Source organism: Pseudorasbora parva, chromosome 6 (genome assembly GCF_024679245.1).
Source record: "Pseudorasbora parva isolate DD20220531a chromosome 6, ASM2467924v1, whole genome shotgun sequence".
Lineage (NCBI taxonomy): Eukaryota > Metazoa > Chordata > Actinopteri > Cypriniformes > Gobionidae > Pseudorasbora > Pseudorasbora parva.
The window spans coordinates 22,769,382-22,785,964 of NC_090177.1; the positions used below are offsets into that span (position 1 = coordinate 22,769,382).

The window sequence follows — 16,583 nt, forward strand, 5'->3', positions numbered from 1 at the left end:
TGTGAATGGCGTAAAGCGACGTAACTGATGCTGATAGGACACATGATAATGGCAACATGGCAAATACTGTATAGCACATCCAGATTACATTCATACTACACACATTCATTCTATATAGATATACATACTTTTAGCAGTTGTGAAGTAATTACTTATTCAAAGTTATTCTTATTCTAAGTACCTATTTAAGAGAGTATGCAATTTCGGATGCAGCCATATTTATATTAATATTTATATCCGTCCTTCGGATGAGACGTTAAACCGAGTTCCTGACTCTCTGTGGTCATTAAAAATCCCAGGATGTCCTTTGATAAAAAGAGTAGGCGGTGTAACCCCGGCATCCTGGCCAAATTTGCCCATTGGCCTCTTTCCATCATGGCCTCCTAATCATCCCCCTCTCCTGATTGGCCTAATTACTCGGTCTCCTCTCCACCAATCAGCTGGTGTGCGGTGGGCGTTCTGGCATAATATGGCTGCCGTCACATCATCCAGGTGGATGCTGCACATTGGTGGTGGTTGAGGAGATTCCCCCCTTCCATGTAAAGCGCTTTGAGTGCCTAGAAAAGAGCTATATAAATGTAACAAATTATTATTATTATGATATACAGCAAAGGTTGCCAGATCAGCTTCAGGATCCAGCAGGAAGGTTTGTAGCTGCAGCTTTGGTGACTAGAGCAGATCTGGCAACCCGGATGCAGAAACACTACTGACTTCATGATTGGTAGATCGGTGGAGGGCGGAGCTTCAGGCCAAAACACAACATGACAACATCAACATCAGTTGAGGGCTGCAACAACAACTATCAACTATCAACAATCAACCCATACCCATGTCTTGAACCTCAAGTATATATATTACAAAGAAACTGTCCACTGGTGAGACATCTTTCAAGATGAATAAATATAAATTGATTCTGCATAATTCAACAACATTTCCAATAAGGAAAAGTTTAGAAATTGACAGTGCATCTGCAAAATCTTGGCTTGATAATAAGTACATGCCTTACCATTCTTAAATTACTTATTGCCATTTGTATGCCAAGCAATACCTTTCATCAGTGCTATTCAACACTTACAGAGGTCATTGTTTCTCTGTCCAGGGCTGATTGGGTTGTGAGGAGTAATAGCCGCAGACCTGAGAGGTCAGAGGGCAACTCTCAGTCCATTCACAGCATGGCTAAATGAATGAGTAGTGACAGCCCTGCTCTTGTTATCAGCCATGATGAGTGACGGGTTGAGTGAAGAGGGCTGTGTGTCCAGCGCTGGTTTGTATAGGTCTGTAGGCATGCAGCATGTCAATTCTAGAGCTGGCCAGTGCCTGGCCCTGCCGGTTCCCATTGTTTTGTGGGCGCTGATAACCCGGCGACCTCAGGGAAGCAGGTTGAGCCATCAGTCTGTGTGTGGTAGAAGGGCCTGTCAGACCTTTGTCATCAGATCACTCATTAACAAACACTTCCACCAGCGGAGAATGGATCTGTGATCAGTCCTGGTATGTTTAACTCAGAGCAAACACACAGGCCGTGCAGGAGGTTGAGAGGATGCAGTGCGTCTGTCTGGAAGGATTTTAATCACATTTCCTGTTAGCTCGCCCACCTCAGCTTGCCTATTAATGCATCCATATCTTTCTGTGATAATAACACTTCTTCTGTCCTTTGAACTTTCAAGGGAAACTTTTTTTTCTTCCTTTACCCCTTGCCATTCTAGCTTCTACTATTCTAAACACTTTGAAACTTTGTATGAGCATGTGTTTACTACCTTTTTAGGATTAATCATTTGTTGTATTCCTCATTTTTATGTGGATATAAGCATCTGCTAAATTAATAAATGTAAAATTAACAAAATGCTCTGTAAAAATTATTTGCCATTTCTTTTCAGCCATTTCCATTTCTTATCATTTACATTAACTGGTTTTATTCAAGCCAAACTTATTATGAATCAACCTAAATTCACATCAAAGTAATTTGAAGGGTTGCATCAAATAGAAATTGATCTTTAAGGAAACAAGTGCATATCATCACATCATCAGTGTGTGCTGTTAACTTTACTAATTGGCCAGATTCCCCACATCTTGTGACATATGGAGGCCACGTCTGTCTGAATAGCTGATAAGCAACTGAACTGATGTGTGAGCCATAGCAAAAAAATCAAGAGATGGTCTTTCAGTCAGACATAATTTAGTATTAATTAACACTTATCCTACTGCTGTGAAATTTTCCTACTTTGTCCAAGCATAGTTTAAACGAAAAGCTTGAATGGAATAAAAGGTATTATATTACACAGTCATCCAAAATCTTTGTAACAGGATAGGACAATGGAGGTGGGTTATTTAACTAAAAATAACACTCATCCTATTCCTGCCTGTATGACCTTTAATACTTCAGAAATGACTCATCATGAAGAGGAAGGCTGTGGTCTGAGACCCTTCCCTGAAGCCTCTCTCCCAGGCCTGGAAGAGGGGAGCACAGCCTGCCCTCTGCTGAGTGAGATACTGCTCATTGTGGACCGCAGCCAGACGTGTGAGTCAGAGAAAGTCGGCTGTATTTATCTATTGTAGAATGCTGCCTTATACTTGAAATGGGATAAAACATTCAACTAGTGACAATGAAATATCAAATTAGTTTATTTTATATAAAAAATAAACAATGTCATTCAGTGTAATTGAAATAAAAGTAAATTAAGTAAAATACATGCAATTCTATATAAAATTATAAGTTATAATAAGACATGTGAGATAAAATGTGTTATAACGTACACTGTGGTATTATTTGCATGCATTATAAATAAATGTTATTCCATAAATGTTGTCTGGGAAGAGAAAAAGCGAAATAATGAGCGATCCTCTGCAGTAAGATTATTCTCGGCTGCCACCTTGTGGCCAAAGAGTGAACAGTATTTTTTTCAAATAAGGCCTGGCTATAGGCCTACTATCAAATAAAAACAATACATACAACAACAAAAATAACAAACAAAAAAACTTTAAAAAGATTAAATTAGTCAGGGGGAAAGATAAATTCCCCACGTTTTATGTGTGTGTTTTTGTTTTTTTGTTTTTGTTTTTTGCAATAGAACCGAGAATTCTTAGAATAGAGAAAAATACAAACACGAATAATAATATTAAATAATTAATTAAGAGTGTCTCAATCTTGTATTATTAAGTAATTTTATGTTGAGTATGTGTGTGGGCTATTCGGAACCTGACACTCGTGTCTCAAATCCAGTCAATCAACAAGTAACCCTACAACTGAGAAGCTGAAATGAGCAGTTTCTATCCTCCTTAAATGGCATTCAACCTTCTGTAAATAATGGGGATTGAGTAAAGCACGGCTGAGGTAGTATTCAGTGTGCCTGGTGACCGCTATCACAGCGAGCTCAGGTGCTTTCACGAGACAATGCGCATTTGTTGTCATCTGCTCCCGCGTGCATGGATGAGTTCCGAGCACCGGCCCGTCAAATTCCCTCATTGTCTCCAGCCAGTAATGCTTTCTAGTGCCTCCGGCTCACAGGTAAAGATAACGACAGGACAAAGTGGGGCACATTCTCACAATACAGTACCTATGTTGACAGAATCTGTCGACATGTAGGCTACGCTATAACGTTTTTGGGTCAACTAACTGGGAATGACGAGCAGGCCCGCCTGAGGTTTTAAAGAAGAATGTGCTCTTTGGTTGTGTAAGATAAGTTTTACGCACTCAAACAATTTACACTGAAGACAGGTGCTTTTGTTTTGTTTTTTGGAATTTATCCTAAGTTGTTTGGTGACTTTACTAGGAACTGCAACATTATGGTTAATACCTGGAGGAAGTTCCAGTGGCAGTTGCTCAACTTGCGCAGGTTCTCCTGGAAGTGCAGCACGTACAACCCAGAAAGAGGATGAGGATGCGATCTTTGCTTTATGTGGTTGTTTAGTTCCTGGAATATTTGTCATGTGACTATCACTTGTCGAATGCAGCCAATAAAGAAAAATGTAGCCTATGTCATTTATGCTTTGAAAAGCAATTACTAATCTAAAAGCAAACTCACTGATAAAACATCCACTAGCTACAATTACATAAAATAGCTACTTAATACATTTTGTCTGTCCTTATTTGTAAATTTAGAGTAGGCCTACAATTTTTTGTTATCTAGGCTATCAATTTAAGATCATTTGAACATTTTTTTATGCTACAGACATCCCACCTCTCCCAGAAGGCCTGGGAGTCTCCCGAACATTGATAGCAGCGGCTTCCTGACGCCTACAAATAATATAGCCTATAGTTGCTGCATCTGTATATAGTAGGCAAAAAAAACTAAACAAAAAACAAACAAATACAGTATGTGACCAAATAAGTAGACTATGTCTAAATTTACAGTGCTCGTAAAAGTGTAGGCAAAAAATATCCGGATGACCTATAGATGACTTCTTCTGGTGAGATTCTGAAGTGTGCATTCGATGAACACTTTACTGTCCCATGAGGCCACGGGAAACGATTTATGAATGGTAGTGAAGCGACCTACACTGAATATAATGACAAACTGGCGTAAGGATTACATTCATAGTACACACACTCAAACTTATATAGAACGTCCTACTTTTTAGCTGCAGTAAATACTTTTTCAAAATTTCAAAGAGAGAGAGAGCATGTTTCCACCTGATATTAAGATGCGTTTTCGGTGAACCGATCACAAGTGGTCAGTCAAGACACTGGTTGCAGGCTATCACGTGTTGCATCTTCTTTGACCACTTGATTTTGTGGAACCTTTGTGTCTTTTTTTCCAATCTCAGCTACGTCACTTTTACTTTAGGTGCATGAAGAATTAATCATTTTTGGTGGCTTGTGTGAATGAATATAATTTAATTTTAAAAGTTATATTTTGGAGTGGTTGTGCCATCTTCCGGGAATTTGTTTTTGCAGGAAGGGATGTCTGCATACTTGATCAAACTAAATTCCATGTGACATTTATATTGTCAGAAAGACAAAAGTATAACTTTCTTTATAGAATTTATTAAAATAGACTGTTTGATTAAAATAGATAAGTAAGATCTGCTTTTGGCAGGTGGGACAAAAGGTTCATTTTAAACAGTGGTTCACAATAAGGGGGTCTCTGCAAAGTTCCATGGGGGCCCGATTCTAAAATATATGTAAATTTAGTTATATTAACATAATCTTAAACACTTAAAATAAAAATGACAACATTAAACTGAAAACAACATATTTTTTAGCTTATTTCTAGGTATCAGAGAGACAAAGACCAAGTTGCCCAAAAGCTACACAATTTAAGCTCAAGACACTTAGCATGTAGCAACAATGAAAACAACTGACAAAGCTTCCAGAATAGACAAGGATAAATTTAATGATTTTTTTTTTTGAAGATGAAGAAATAGCATAACACCGTCTATTGTCACGTGCGTAACTGAAGAGGAGATGCCATGCCATGCTTTGTTGAAAAACTGTCACTTGACCTGGGTGTTTCTATTTACAAGGGATTGAAAAGTCAGGCGATGAATAGTTGCAGCTGAAACGGCAGTACAATTAGAGAAGAAACACCACTGTATTAGCCACTGCTAAGTAGTCCAAACAGATCCCAATCTAAATCCCAGAAACGGATTTATTGGGCTTAATCCTGTTGATGAAAACAGAATCCCACCCGCGTTCAGACAGCCCACCGCCCCAGGTGCAATAAACTCACAAGACAAGGCTTTCCTCCCTCTGTCTCAGTAAAGCTTAGATGAATTGATAGTGTAGGACCTTGCTGGGCAGCGTGCCCGGTCTGTGGTTGGTTAATTGGCGGGGGGGGGGGGGGGTATGTTTCCTACAAAAGCTAGATTTAAATGTATAAAGGTCATGAATAATTAAAAGAGTGAATGCAAAGTGGGTTTTGTTGGTCTGAATGTCAAGCAAACTTCTCACTTCAGAAAGTTACTTAAATAACACTCCTTCTGGGAAACAAAAGGGACTCCAAACACTACTGACTTGTTATTTGATTCATAGTCTTTGGTTCTCGCATAACATTTTTGCAATAAGCAAACAATAAGCTACAATTTGTCCTCTGATTCTGAGTTAGTGGAGACTTTTGTGAAGGAAAGGAGAACAGAAGGTATGAGACACAGCTTAGATCTGTGTAGATAATGGGATAATGTGAGATCCGTTATCTTAATATCATAATGACTTAATAGCACTTTGCAAATTGGGCAGATTAGTTCATCCTACTGTCTACATTTATATTCTTGTTGTCTGTAAACAGGACCTCAGACCCCATTTGCCATATACAGCCTTGGACTAAACAGGAGCTAATGTGAGCAATTTCTACTCGTGTATATTCACGTTATTTGCTCAAATAGAAATCATTGATTTGATGGATTTGTTGCAAATGCATGATCTGGTTTCCTAGTGTCTTTTTATGTACTGTCCTAGTATAATATGCAGCACATGTTTTAAGCACTGGTGAGGAGTCGGACCATAGCGGCAGGGTCAAATGATCAAAATGTGGACGTGTTCTGACTATGACATTAATACCTTGAGTGCCATGACTTGCTTCTAAGCAGTGGGAAAGAAGACCCTACATACACACATGATATCACAGCAGAAAGCTGGCAAGAGACACAATCATATGACCTCCAGTTTGAGTCCTCCACAGTGTCAGCTGATGGAATCTTTTTGACTGCAGGCAATACAATCCTTTGGCCTCCTCACTAAAAATGCATGTACCAAAAACATAGTTAAATTGGATGTCAATGAATACTAACATGAAAGAATATACCTTTTATATAATTATAAAATGTTATTTTACATGTATTTTGTGTATCCTTTTCTTGGGGGCGGGGGGGGGTTACATTTTATATAGATATATTTTATAAATAATTTTATTTGTGTGTGTTAAAAAAGGTTAAATTTATTTTTTGCTGCAAGAATATGAATCTTTACTTTTTTTTTCTTTATGTGAACAATTTATGTTGTAAAATATTTTTTTATAATAAAAACTCTTAAACTAAAGCTGCCAAACCTCACAATAACTTTTTGTTACTAATGTGTAGGGTTTTTTTTTTCTACAACTGAGGAAAGGTTTTCATGATCAGTTATTCTTTTGAAAGATTCTGTTGTGACTTCTTTATTACTAAATACAATAGTAATATATACTGTAGATTTTCTATCAGAACCTTGCCAATTAAGAAGCTATGGTGTATACACATTTGTTTGGGGGTCTAGTGGAAGGTGTCACAAAGAGAGAGAGTGAGAGAGTACTGCGTGTATTACGTGATGTGTAACACTCTTCTATTTATAACAAATCATAGGGCCTGTGGTGTACCACTCTTATTTGGAAGGACACACTTCGAAGGGCATTCACTATACCTCTAACTACTGAAGTGGGGTGAAAGGCTAACTGGGACTTCTGCACTTCCATACCATTGAACAGGTACTGTACACATTTCTGTTTTGAGTTTACTATTAGTTCAATAGAGGAAGTAGAATGAATGCAGCCGACTCTGCATATAGTTAGTTCCCCTTGCCTTTTTAGCGGGAAAAAATTGTGCTTGATTGTATGTGTTGTATTGTGTACTGTAATGTGATTAATTAACAGTCACTTACCCAATATAGTTTCTAAATCATTTTTTGTTTGAGTTTGAATTTTTAAATTTCTAATGTTTTCTGATTCTGAAATCATCTGAGCCCATATAACATAATATCCTTTAATTTCTTTCATTTGTTCTATAATGATATAATAGAGCACAAAATCTGAAAAAATAATCAGATATGCAACAAAAAAATGACCATATTGAATGTATGCTATTTATGCGTGGATCAATGTATAAACAACCCGCACCCGACCGACGTTTTCACATAACCCGCCCACAACTCGGGCCGCAAAAAAGACAAAGAAAATATTGTACCCGACTCGCTTCCTGACCCGCATTTTTTAAAAGTAGTAAATGCTCGTCGTAGCGTCAATTTATTCATTTATTTAGTTTCATTTTCTTAACAATTAAGATGATGCATGTGTTTATCCAGTCTAATTGAAGTATGCGTATCGGCCGACTTTCCAAACAAAAATCCTGCCCCCTCTCAGAAAATCAGTGGTGTAAAGTAACAAATTACAAATAGTCTCGCTACTGTAATTAAGTAGTTTTTCTCAGGAATTGTACTTTTTTACGTAGTTTAAAAACAGTGTACTTTTACTTGAGTTCATTTTAAGTGCTGTATCGGTACTTTTACTGCACTATTTTCCCTAAGCCTGCCGTCGCTGCCGACGTGATTGGCTAAGATGAATAATCAGTCCTGTGTCTCCATGCGTCACACATGTGACTCCCGTTAAATCAACCATAGCGACCAGTCTAGAATGAGAGGCACGAGCGCTTTATGAAAGGGGGTAAGTGCTGGCTACTGCATGATGATGACTGAAAACGTCAAATCGCCTCAAAGGGATACTTCACCGCTTTTTCATATTAAACAATGTTATTCCCTTAACCAAAACGTGTTGATACATACCTCTCATCTCAGTGCGTGCACTTAATCGCACTGACACGCGGTGACATTCTGATAGCATTTAGCTTAGCCCACTAAGCCCAGTTCATTCACTATGGTACCAAACAGAGATCAAGTTAGAAGTGACCAAACACCTCCACGTTTCCCCTATTTAAATACAGTTACACAAATATTTGAACGACCTATGATGACATAAAATAAAACTTGGCGCTTTTCTAAGCAGATTAAAAAGGAGAACTATAATGTATGGCGGAAGAGCACTTCTTCGTCGCAGTAAAAAGTCCCGGCTGAAGCATCCTCCCTCACATCTCCCCCTCCCCCCTATTGACAGAAATGAGAGAGGGAGGGAGAGATGTGAGGGAGGATTTTTCAGCCGGGACTTTTTACTGCGCCGAGTCGAAGTATCCCTTCAAACAATTACTACAAATGAACCGCAGAATATTACATTTCCTAATACATGCATAAATGGTACGTATTCTGTTATCGCTGCACAAGCTCGCGGTGCCATCTGCTGGAAACACTTCATTTAGCTTTATTGTTTGCCAGGCTTCAAAGTGCATTAGGCATTAACCGATCGCACTGCTAGATTTGTGTCCCTTACATTGATTTTGTTTAACATGTAAACGCATTAAACCTGCTTTCTGTCAGCTTTCCGCAGGCACCCGATCATTTTGGATCAACCTGCGCATCACTGCTATTTATTGACAGTTGGATTAATTTAAAAAAACTTTTACAGCTTGAAATAATGGCAGTTATATGGCATTTGTAGTCTGTATTATGTTTTTAAAATGTGCAACAACTGAAAATTGAGGTAACACTATTTTACAGTGTCATTGTTACATGTTACATGTAGTTACTATATTAATAACTATAAATTATACATAATCACATGCAACTAAATCTAAACCAAATTCCAGTCCTAACCCTAGACTAGAGTAAGTATACATATATTCATTATCATTACTCAGTACTTAAATGTATAATTACAGCGCAACAAAGACACCTTAAAATAAAGTGTAACCAAAATGTATTTAAATGTTTAGTTCACCCAAAAATGAAAATTCTGTAATCGTTTACTCAATCATTCACACAAATGAAGATATTTTTTATAAAATCTGTATAAACTTTTGTAGTTGAGCAGCTGTCAAAAGAGGGACATAAATCACTTTACAATTTACAATCACAATTTTATTAAAAATATTTTTCTTTGTGTTTCAAAGAATTCTTGTGGGTCTAGAACAAAATGAGGGTGAGTAAATGATGAAATAATTAAAATGTTTAGATAAACTATCCCTTTAAAAGAAAACATCCACTTTTTGTATTTTCAAGTATGTCTCTATTTTTGTGTAATTGCTTTGCCATACTATTTATTCATGTCACTGATTAATTCATGTTTCAATTATAGATTCACGATGGATGACTTTGAATACAGCGTGCACATCTCCGACCAAGACTGGAACTGTTTTTTTCAGGAGTGCGAGGACTGTGACCTGGTCTCACCAGTGCTTGCCAGCCGAGAAGACTCTGGTATGAGTGACATTGATGAGATGGGCTGCCACTTTCTAGACAGGACCCTGGCTGGAGACACAGCATCCACAGAGCCTGATCCAGACCTTCAGATTGATGGCCCGCCAGACTGTGAGGGCTCACCTGTGTATAATTACCTCAGCAAGTACGGAATACGTAGTCCAGAGCAGGTTCTCTCTGGCAGCGAGGAAGACTTGCACCTTCAGACTGTCAATCTGTTCTTTGAGCAGTTAAAAAGTGTCACAGAAAATGGACAGCCCTTGGAACAAAGCCACGTTGTCAATTGGGGAAGTGAGGAGACAGGCCATCTGGAGGGTTTGATTGATAAGCAGGATATTCTGTCTTTAGATACTGGTCCATCTGGCAAAAATGAGGCCAGTCATATAGGTGAAATCACTAAGCAAGGTGTGGTTAATTCCTGGGGTGATATAGCCTCAGAAAAAGCTATAGGGTCTGTACCCACTTATGCACAAGAAGATGCATCAAAGTCTAACCCTGAGCTACTCATTGGTGGGAAGTTAGTGTCAACTCCCCTAATTACAGTAAGAATGAAACAGGGAACATGTGATCTTAGCAAAGACTGTTATACCCGAAACAGTTCTGACTTAAAAGATTGTGCAATGAGTCAGATCTCAGTGTCACCTTCCAATCTCAGGAGAAAGAAAAGAAAGAAGAAGAGAAGTGTTGAGCCAGTAGAACCAGGATGTGAGGCTCAGATCCACATCCATCAAAGTGAATCAGAGGAAGAGAGATTCATTCAGGGGGAAGAGATGAGTAACCTTCCTGCAAATGTCTGGACGAAAGATAACATATCCCTTCAAAGCATTAAAACAACACAAAATATTGATCTTTTTCAGCCTAATGACATGTATGACTTGGATGCTTCAGCTGATTTGAAGTCATCAAAAAGCTTACAAGTATCTTTTACCAGTAATTTAGGCACAATACCTCCAAAGCCTGAAGTTGTACACACAAGATTTAATACTATTTCCAAAAGCATGCAAGACATGGCTATTTTAAACAATGGACAATTGAAAGCAGAAATCCCTCCATTATCCCAGATAGATAACATTCTGAATTTTCAAGAAGGTGGATTAAATATAACTGAATTGCTTCCATTTGATCCTTCTGAACATTTAGACAGCTGGACTGGTATTAGAGAGACCTTATCAGCTCCTTTAAGCGATAATTCTGGAGCAGGATGTCAGAGGAAATCCATATTATCTCCTAACATTTCCATTGCTGCTGATTCAACAGAGTCTCTTTTCTCCATAGTCCCGTTAAAATTGACTAAGGACAAAGATTTATCCTGTTTAGGAAATGAGACTGACTGTTCAGTATTTAAAAATGAACAACCCATGTCAAGCAAAGGGAATATGGTAGAAATTTCAGGCAAACAAAGCATGTTGTCTTTAACTCAGAACATGGATAGAGTAGAATCTTGTTCCGATAGAAATGGTCCAGAAACATTTACTTGTTCACAGGGTGCTCCTCAAAAACAGAAAGCATGCATTCAAGTGAACAGTAATATACCTGTAAGTGAGAATGATGCAAAAACTGAGAGACATATATCTGGTAATATTGATCATAGAACAGATGAAATTCATGTTCAAAGCCAAACTAAGAATAGTGATCCATTAACTGTAAATGCTTCACCCATAAAACTAGATTATTCAGATGAATCAGGAAATAAGAGCAACATCAGTGCAAATGAGCTTGCTTTTTCAGCCAGTGGTGGACAACTATTTTGTGGCAAGTCCACCAAATCTAGTGAACACTTAAGTGGTCCTACACAAGATGTTTCAGAGTTGCCTCATAATACACTTGCTGAAATTAAGTGCACTTCCTCAGCTGAGTTGAAAAGTGAAGACAAAGATCTGGAGAGTGTTTCTCTTGATGCTGCAGAACATCTTCCATGCCCTGTGTATGCTATCTCATCCTTCTGGAATGAAATGGAGAAGCTAACCATCAATGACATATTGCGAATACGTCAAATTGGTAATGCCCAGCACACCAGTGTTTTGACCCAGCTGGAGGACGGTAGCATTGCTGACACTACAGATGCAGGAGACTCTGGTTACTTTACACAGCCTGATGACTCTAAGCCGGACCGCTTAAGTGGAGACATGTCTTATATGTCTGATCTAGATGAAGACCTTGCACAGCTTCAAACCCCATTTTCTTCAAAGCAAGAGGACGAGTCGTGTGAGTTCCCTAGCTCTTGTGGTGTGACGTGGGAGAATGAGCCAGATCCAGTGGTTGTGGGTGAAGAAATGGTGTTCATAAGTTCGGAAAACACTCTTCCTGAAAATCTCTGCATGGCTAATGCTCAACAGTGTTTCAGAAGAATGTGTAAGAACATTAGTGTGCAGAACCTGCAAGCTCTAGATGCGCAACCAATCAGGCAAATACTGAGAAATGCCTCGATGAATTCGATCTATTCAGAGGTAGATGATTTTTTAGATCCGTTTTACCATGTGAACACTTCAGCCTCAAAGAGTTTGTCTGATGATGAAGAGGAAGTAGAAACCAGTGGTATCACGTTTTCTGAAATAATCCAGTATTTCTTTGGTGAGGATGAACCTGAGCGTTGTGTGTCTCGTGCAGACAGCATAACTGCTTCGTACCTTGAAGGAACCAGTACTTCTCTGCCTGAGACGTATGACTATTTCTACTCAGAATTTGATTCTGGAAGCTTTGTTTGTCCAATTGTAGAAGAGTCAGGTGGAGATAAAATGGTTCCCATTTTCTCCTGCTCCCGCTCGGCTAACAGAAACCTTCAGTTCCCAGAGGCATATGACTATTTCTTCCCAGATTCCCCTGGGAATTCAGATGAAGATGATGAGAATGAGAACACTGTTATAAAGGTAGTGACACGGTATGACCATAAATCTCCCAGCCATGATCCTGTTGACATGTATGAGCACTTTTATTCCGAAGATGAGAGTGACTTCTTCTGGACGAACCCTCTTTCACTTAGAAGAGTTCGACGCACAGGTTGTACCGTCCCTGAAGAGAAGACAGGTTCTGGGGAACTCGTCCCTGTAAAGACATTTCCCAAAGGAATCATTCAACCTATTAACGCTTTGGGTCCTGATGGGAGCCCTTTTCCAGATTCCTTGCTCCTCAACCTGGAGAACCGCATTTTCCAGCAGCTGGCTGAGCAACAGAAGAAGCGTATGGAGATGCAGACAGTTGTTGCTGATCCAAGTAAGAACTTCTACCACACATTATTCTGTGCACGCACGCACGCACGCACGCACGCACACCAACACACACACAGACACACACACACACACAATGAAACTGAACAGTAGTACTTTCTAAAAGGGTTTATTAATTCCCTTTAAATTTTATCAGACACGAGAGACCCTAAAATGAGAGAATACATAGTTATTTTCTGGAAATATTTTTGTTAGTTATATGTTAGTCAACTCTCATTCCTTTTCCGTCAATATCTGCTGATTAGTCACATCTAGTCACATGCAGTGCCTTGCCCAAGCCATTGGAATGGTTGTACGTGCGAATCGCATACACTCCGGCTGGGCAGTTTCTCAAATCTGCCCGGTGCCAGAATTAATGAACCTGTTTCACTTTGAAGTGCAAGTAAAAATAGAGAAAACTCCAGGAACACCAGGTCACTTACACTGATCAAGTTGATGTGTTAGAAGCAGGAAAATGGGCATGTATAAGGATTTGAGCGAGTTTGACAAGGGCTAAATTGTGATGCTAGGGGCTAATTGATGCAAGTGGGGAACGAAGGCTGGCCAGTGTGGTCCGATCAAACAGACGAGCTACTGTAGCTCAGATTGCTCAAAAAGTTAATGCTGGTTCTGATAGAAAGGTGTCAGAATACACAGTGCGTTGTAGTTTGTTGCATATGGGGCTGCATTGACGCAGACCAGTCAGGGTGCCCATGCTAACCCCTGTTCACCACCAAAAGCGCCAACAGTGGGCACATGAGCATCAGAACTGGACCACGGAGGACTGGAAGAAGGTGGCCTGGTCTGAGGAATCATGTTTTCTTTTACATCACGTGGATGGCCAAATGCTTATGCGTCACTTACCTGGGGAACACATGGCACCAGGATACACATTGGGAAAAAGACAAGCCGGTGGAGGCAGTGTGATGTTTTGGGCAATGTTCTGCAGGGAAACCTTGGGTCCTGCCATGTTACTTTGACACATAACTTTTGACACCTACCTAAGCATTGTTGCAGACCATATACATTATTTTATGGAAACGGTATTCCCTGGTGGCTGTGGCTCTTTTAGCACGGTAATGCACCCTGCCACAAAGCAAAACTGGCTTAGGTATGGTTTGAGGAGCATTACAACAATTTTGAGACGTTGACTTGGACTCCAAATTCCCAAGATCTCAAGCATCCGTGGGATGCCATGAACAAACAAGTCTGATCCATGAAGGCCTCACCTCACAACTTACAGGACTTAAAGGAGCTGCTGCTAACATCTTGGTGCCAGATACCACAGCACACCTTCAAGGGTTTAGTGAAGTCCATGCCTCGTAAGGTCATAGCTTTGCAGATATTTTGGCAGCAAAATATTAGGAAGGTGATCATAATGTTAGCCTAACTGGTGTAGGCTATATAATCATTTGTGATAAAGTAATTGATTATTGTTCAAAGTCAATTCACTGTCTGCCTGCCTACTGATATAAGGTTACTCAACAATGATGCATTAAATTAATTTTAAAAAAGGAGTTTTTCACTGTTACTAAATATTTATATTTCAAATAAATGCTTTTATTTACTTTCTAGTCATTAAAGGGATCCTCATCCTGAAAAATATATCATGGTTTCCATTAAAAAAATATTAAGCTAACTGTTTTCAAAATATATTAAAATAGAATACATAATAATATTTAAAAGTATTACTGTTTATACTGTATATCTATGATCAAATAAGGAGACATTACAAGTTCTCACCAATCTTACCAAACTTTTAAACAGTTGGGTTTAAGACAATTCTTTATTAAATACAATTGTTTGTTTATTTATGTTGTTGTTGTTGATAATTAAGTGATAAGCCTACTGCACTGTTGTTTTGAAATGTAATGCCTCTTTTCTAGGGTTGGATGCCCCATTTTTGCCTCTTAAACAGGCAGACATGTGCTTGGTTTGTATTGCTTTTGCCTCGTGGGTGCTGAAATCGACAGGTTCAGGAGCAGACACCTGGAAAGCTGGTAAGTATATTAGTATACTTGAGATAACTTGCTTTAATTCTCATCTTTGCTAAGGTTATGTGAGGCGTTACTTTAGTTGTTCAGTTGTGTTTTGACAGTTTTTACTCAGAATGTTATGCATTTTTTACGGAGGAAACATTATGTTGCATCACAACATAATGAGAAAAAAAAAGTTTAATAAAGAAATGCAATTCAAATTATACCATAATGACGCATATCTGCTTATTTATTGTTCAGCTCTTCTTGCGAACGTCAGTGCACTCTCTGCTATACGATATCTGCGCAGACACAAGAGGGAGGAGGTCTCTGGAAAAACTCCTTTGCGTCAGATAGAGCCAGCATAACTCCGTGGCTCAGCAATGGCCCCAGATCTGATTTCAGTCACATCACCTTTTTTCCATGTAATCCAAAAGGGTGATGTTGAATGTCAAATGTGCATGCAGGACATTTTCCATCATTCTCAGTACATAATATTATGATTAAAACCTTTACTGCTGATTAACTCAGTCTCAGTTGATAAGCTTACATAATAGATGACTGTGACTTCAGACCAGTGACAGTAGTGTTTCTAATATGCATATTTAGTGTATGAACATTTCAATAATCTGCAAATCCATTATTATTATTATAATGATTATTATTATATTAAATAGGTTGATTGTTAATGAAATGACCAAAGCCCTTTTTCAGAGATATTGTGGATTTACTGTTCGCAGTGAATGCTGTTGTGCGTTGTGAGGAGAGCAGTGGTACGTTGATTCATATTTGATATTGCGATGCCTATGGAAATGTTATGTTGAAGATGGACATGTGGTACCTGTGGAAAGTTTTGAATGGAATAGCGAATGTCTAACAGTGCAGTTAATATATATTGTGATACTACTGAGGTACTGGAATTTTGCTGGGCCAAATCATTTTGGTGTATTTATAGACCATATAAACATTAAATCATATGCCCATGTGATGACGTCACTTTGTTTTGGTTTGTTCAAATGTCATTCATATGGTGCTCCCCATTTGTGGAAATGTAGGAAATGTGATTTATGTATGTTGTACCTAAAATAAATATGTTTATTTGAAAGCATTTTTATTTGTCATGACACTTGCATCTTAATACCATAGTAATACTTATGTTGACCACAAGAGGGAAATGTACAACCATTTGTTTAACATTAATTTGTTTTTGTGTTGTTGTTGTTGTTGTTGTTGTTGTTGTTGTTGTTGTTTTGTGAGAAAAGGAAATGTCTTTAAATAGTTCTAGAGAAAGTTTAGAAATGCTGAAATTTGATAGATCCCATTGTTTAGGTGCTACATTTAGGTAGCACTTCTAAATGTTACCAGCAGATGGCACCAGAACCATGAGGTAAAGCTCACTAAATTCCCTTTCTATAGTCT

The 16,583-nt window shown here is 38.6% G+C and overlaps 1 protein-coding gene across 2 annotated transcripts; it reads left to right on the forward strand.

Moving 5' to 3' along the window:
• Nucleotides 1–3,404: 3,404 nt before the first annotated feature.
• Nucleotides 3,405–16,263, forward strand: perm1a (PPARGC1 and ESRR induced regulator, muscle 1a). 2 transcript variants are annotated; one of them, XM_067447258.1, is made up of 6 exons: nucleotides 3,405–3,502; nucleotides 7,270–7,391; nucleotides 9,679–9,707; nucleotides 9,864–13,195; nucleotides 15,075–15,188; nucleotides 15,426–16,263. In XM_067447258.1, exons 4-6 carry the CDS (start codon nucleotides 9,871–9,873, stop codon nucleotides 15,530–15,532), a joined length of 3,546 nt encoding a protein of 1,181 aa, XP_067303359.1. In that variant the 5' UTR covers nucleotides 3,405–3,502; nucleotides 7,270–7,391; nucleotides 9,679–9,707; nucleotides 9,864–9,870; the 3' UTR covers nucleotides 15,533–16,263. The 2 variants fall into 2 exon arrangements, with proteins under 2 accessions (XP_067303359.1, XP_067303360.1); XM_067447259.1 differs by lacking the exon at nucleotides 9,679–9,707.
• The last annotated feature ends 320 nt before the right edge of the window (nucleotides 16,264–16,583 follow it).

Excerpts from the sequence above, each read along its gene's own strand:
- perm1a (XM_067447258.1), top strand. The coding sequence starts at position 9,871 with ATGGATGACTTTGAATACAGCGTGCACATCTCCGACCAAGACTGGAAC. Across the intron at positions 13,196-15,074 it reads GACAGTTGTTGCTGATCCAA|GGTTGGATGCCCCATTTTTG; the intron begins GTAAGAACTTCT and ends CCTCTTTTCTAG. Across the intron at positions 15,189-15,425 it reads AGCAGACACCTGGAAAGCTG|CTCTTCTTGCGAACGTCAGT; the intron begins GTAAGTATATTA and ends TTTATTGTTCAG.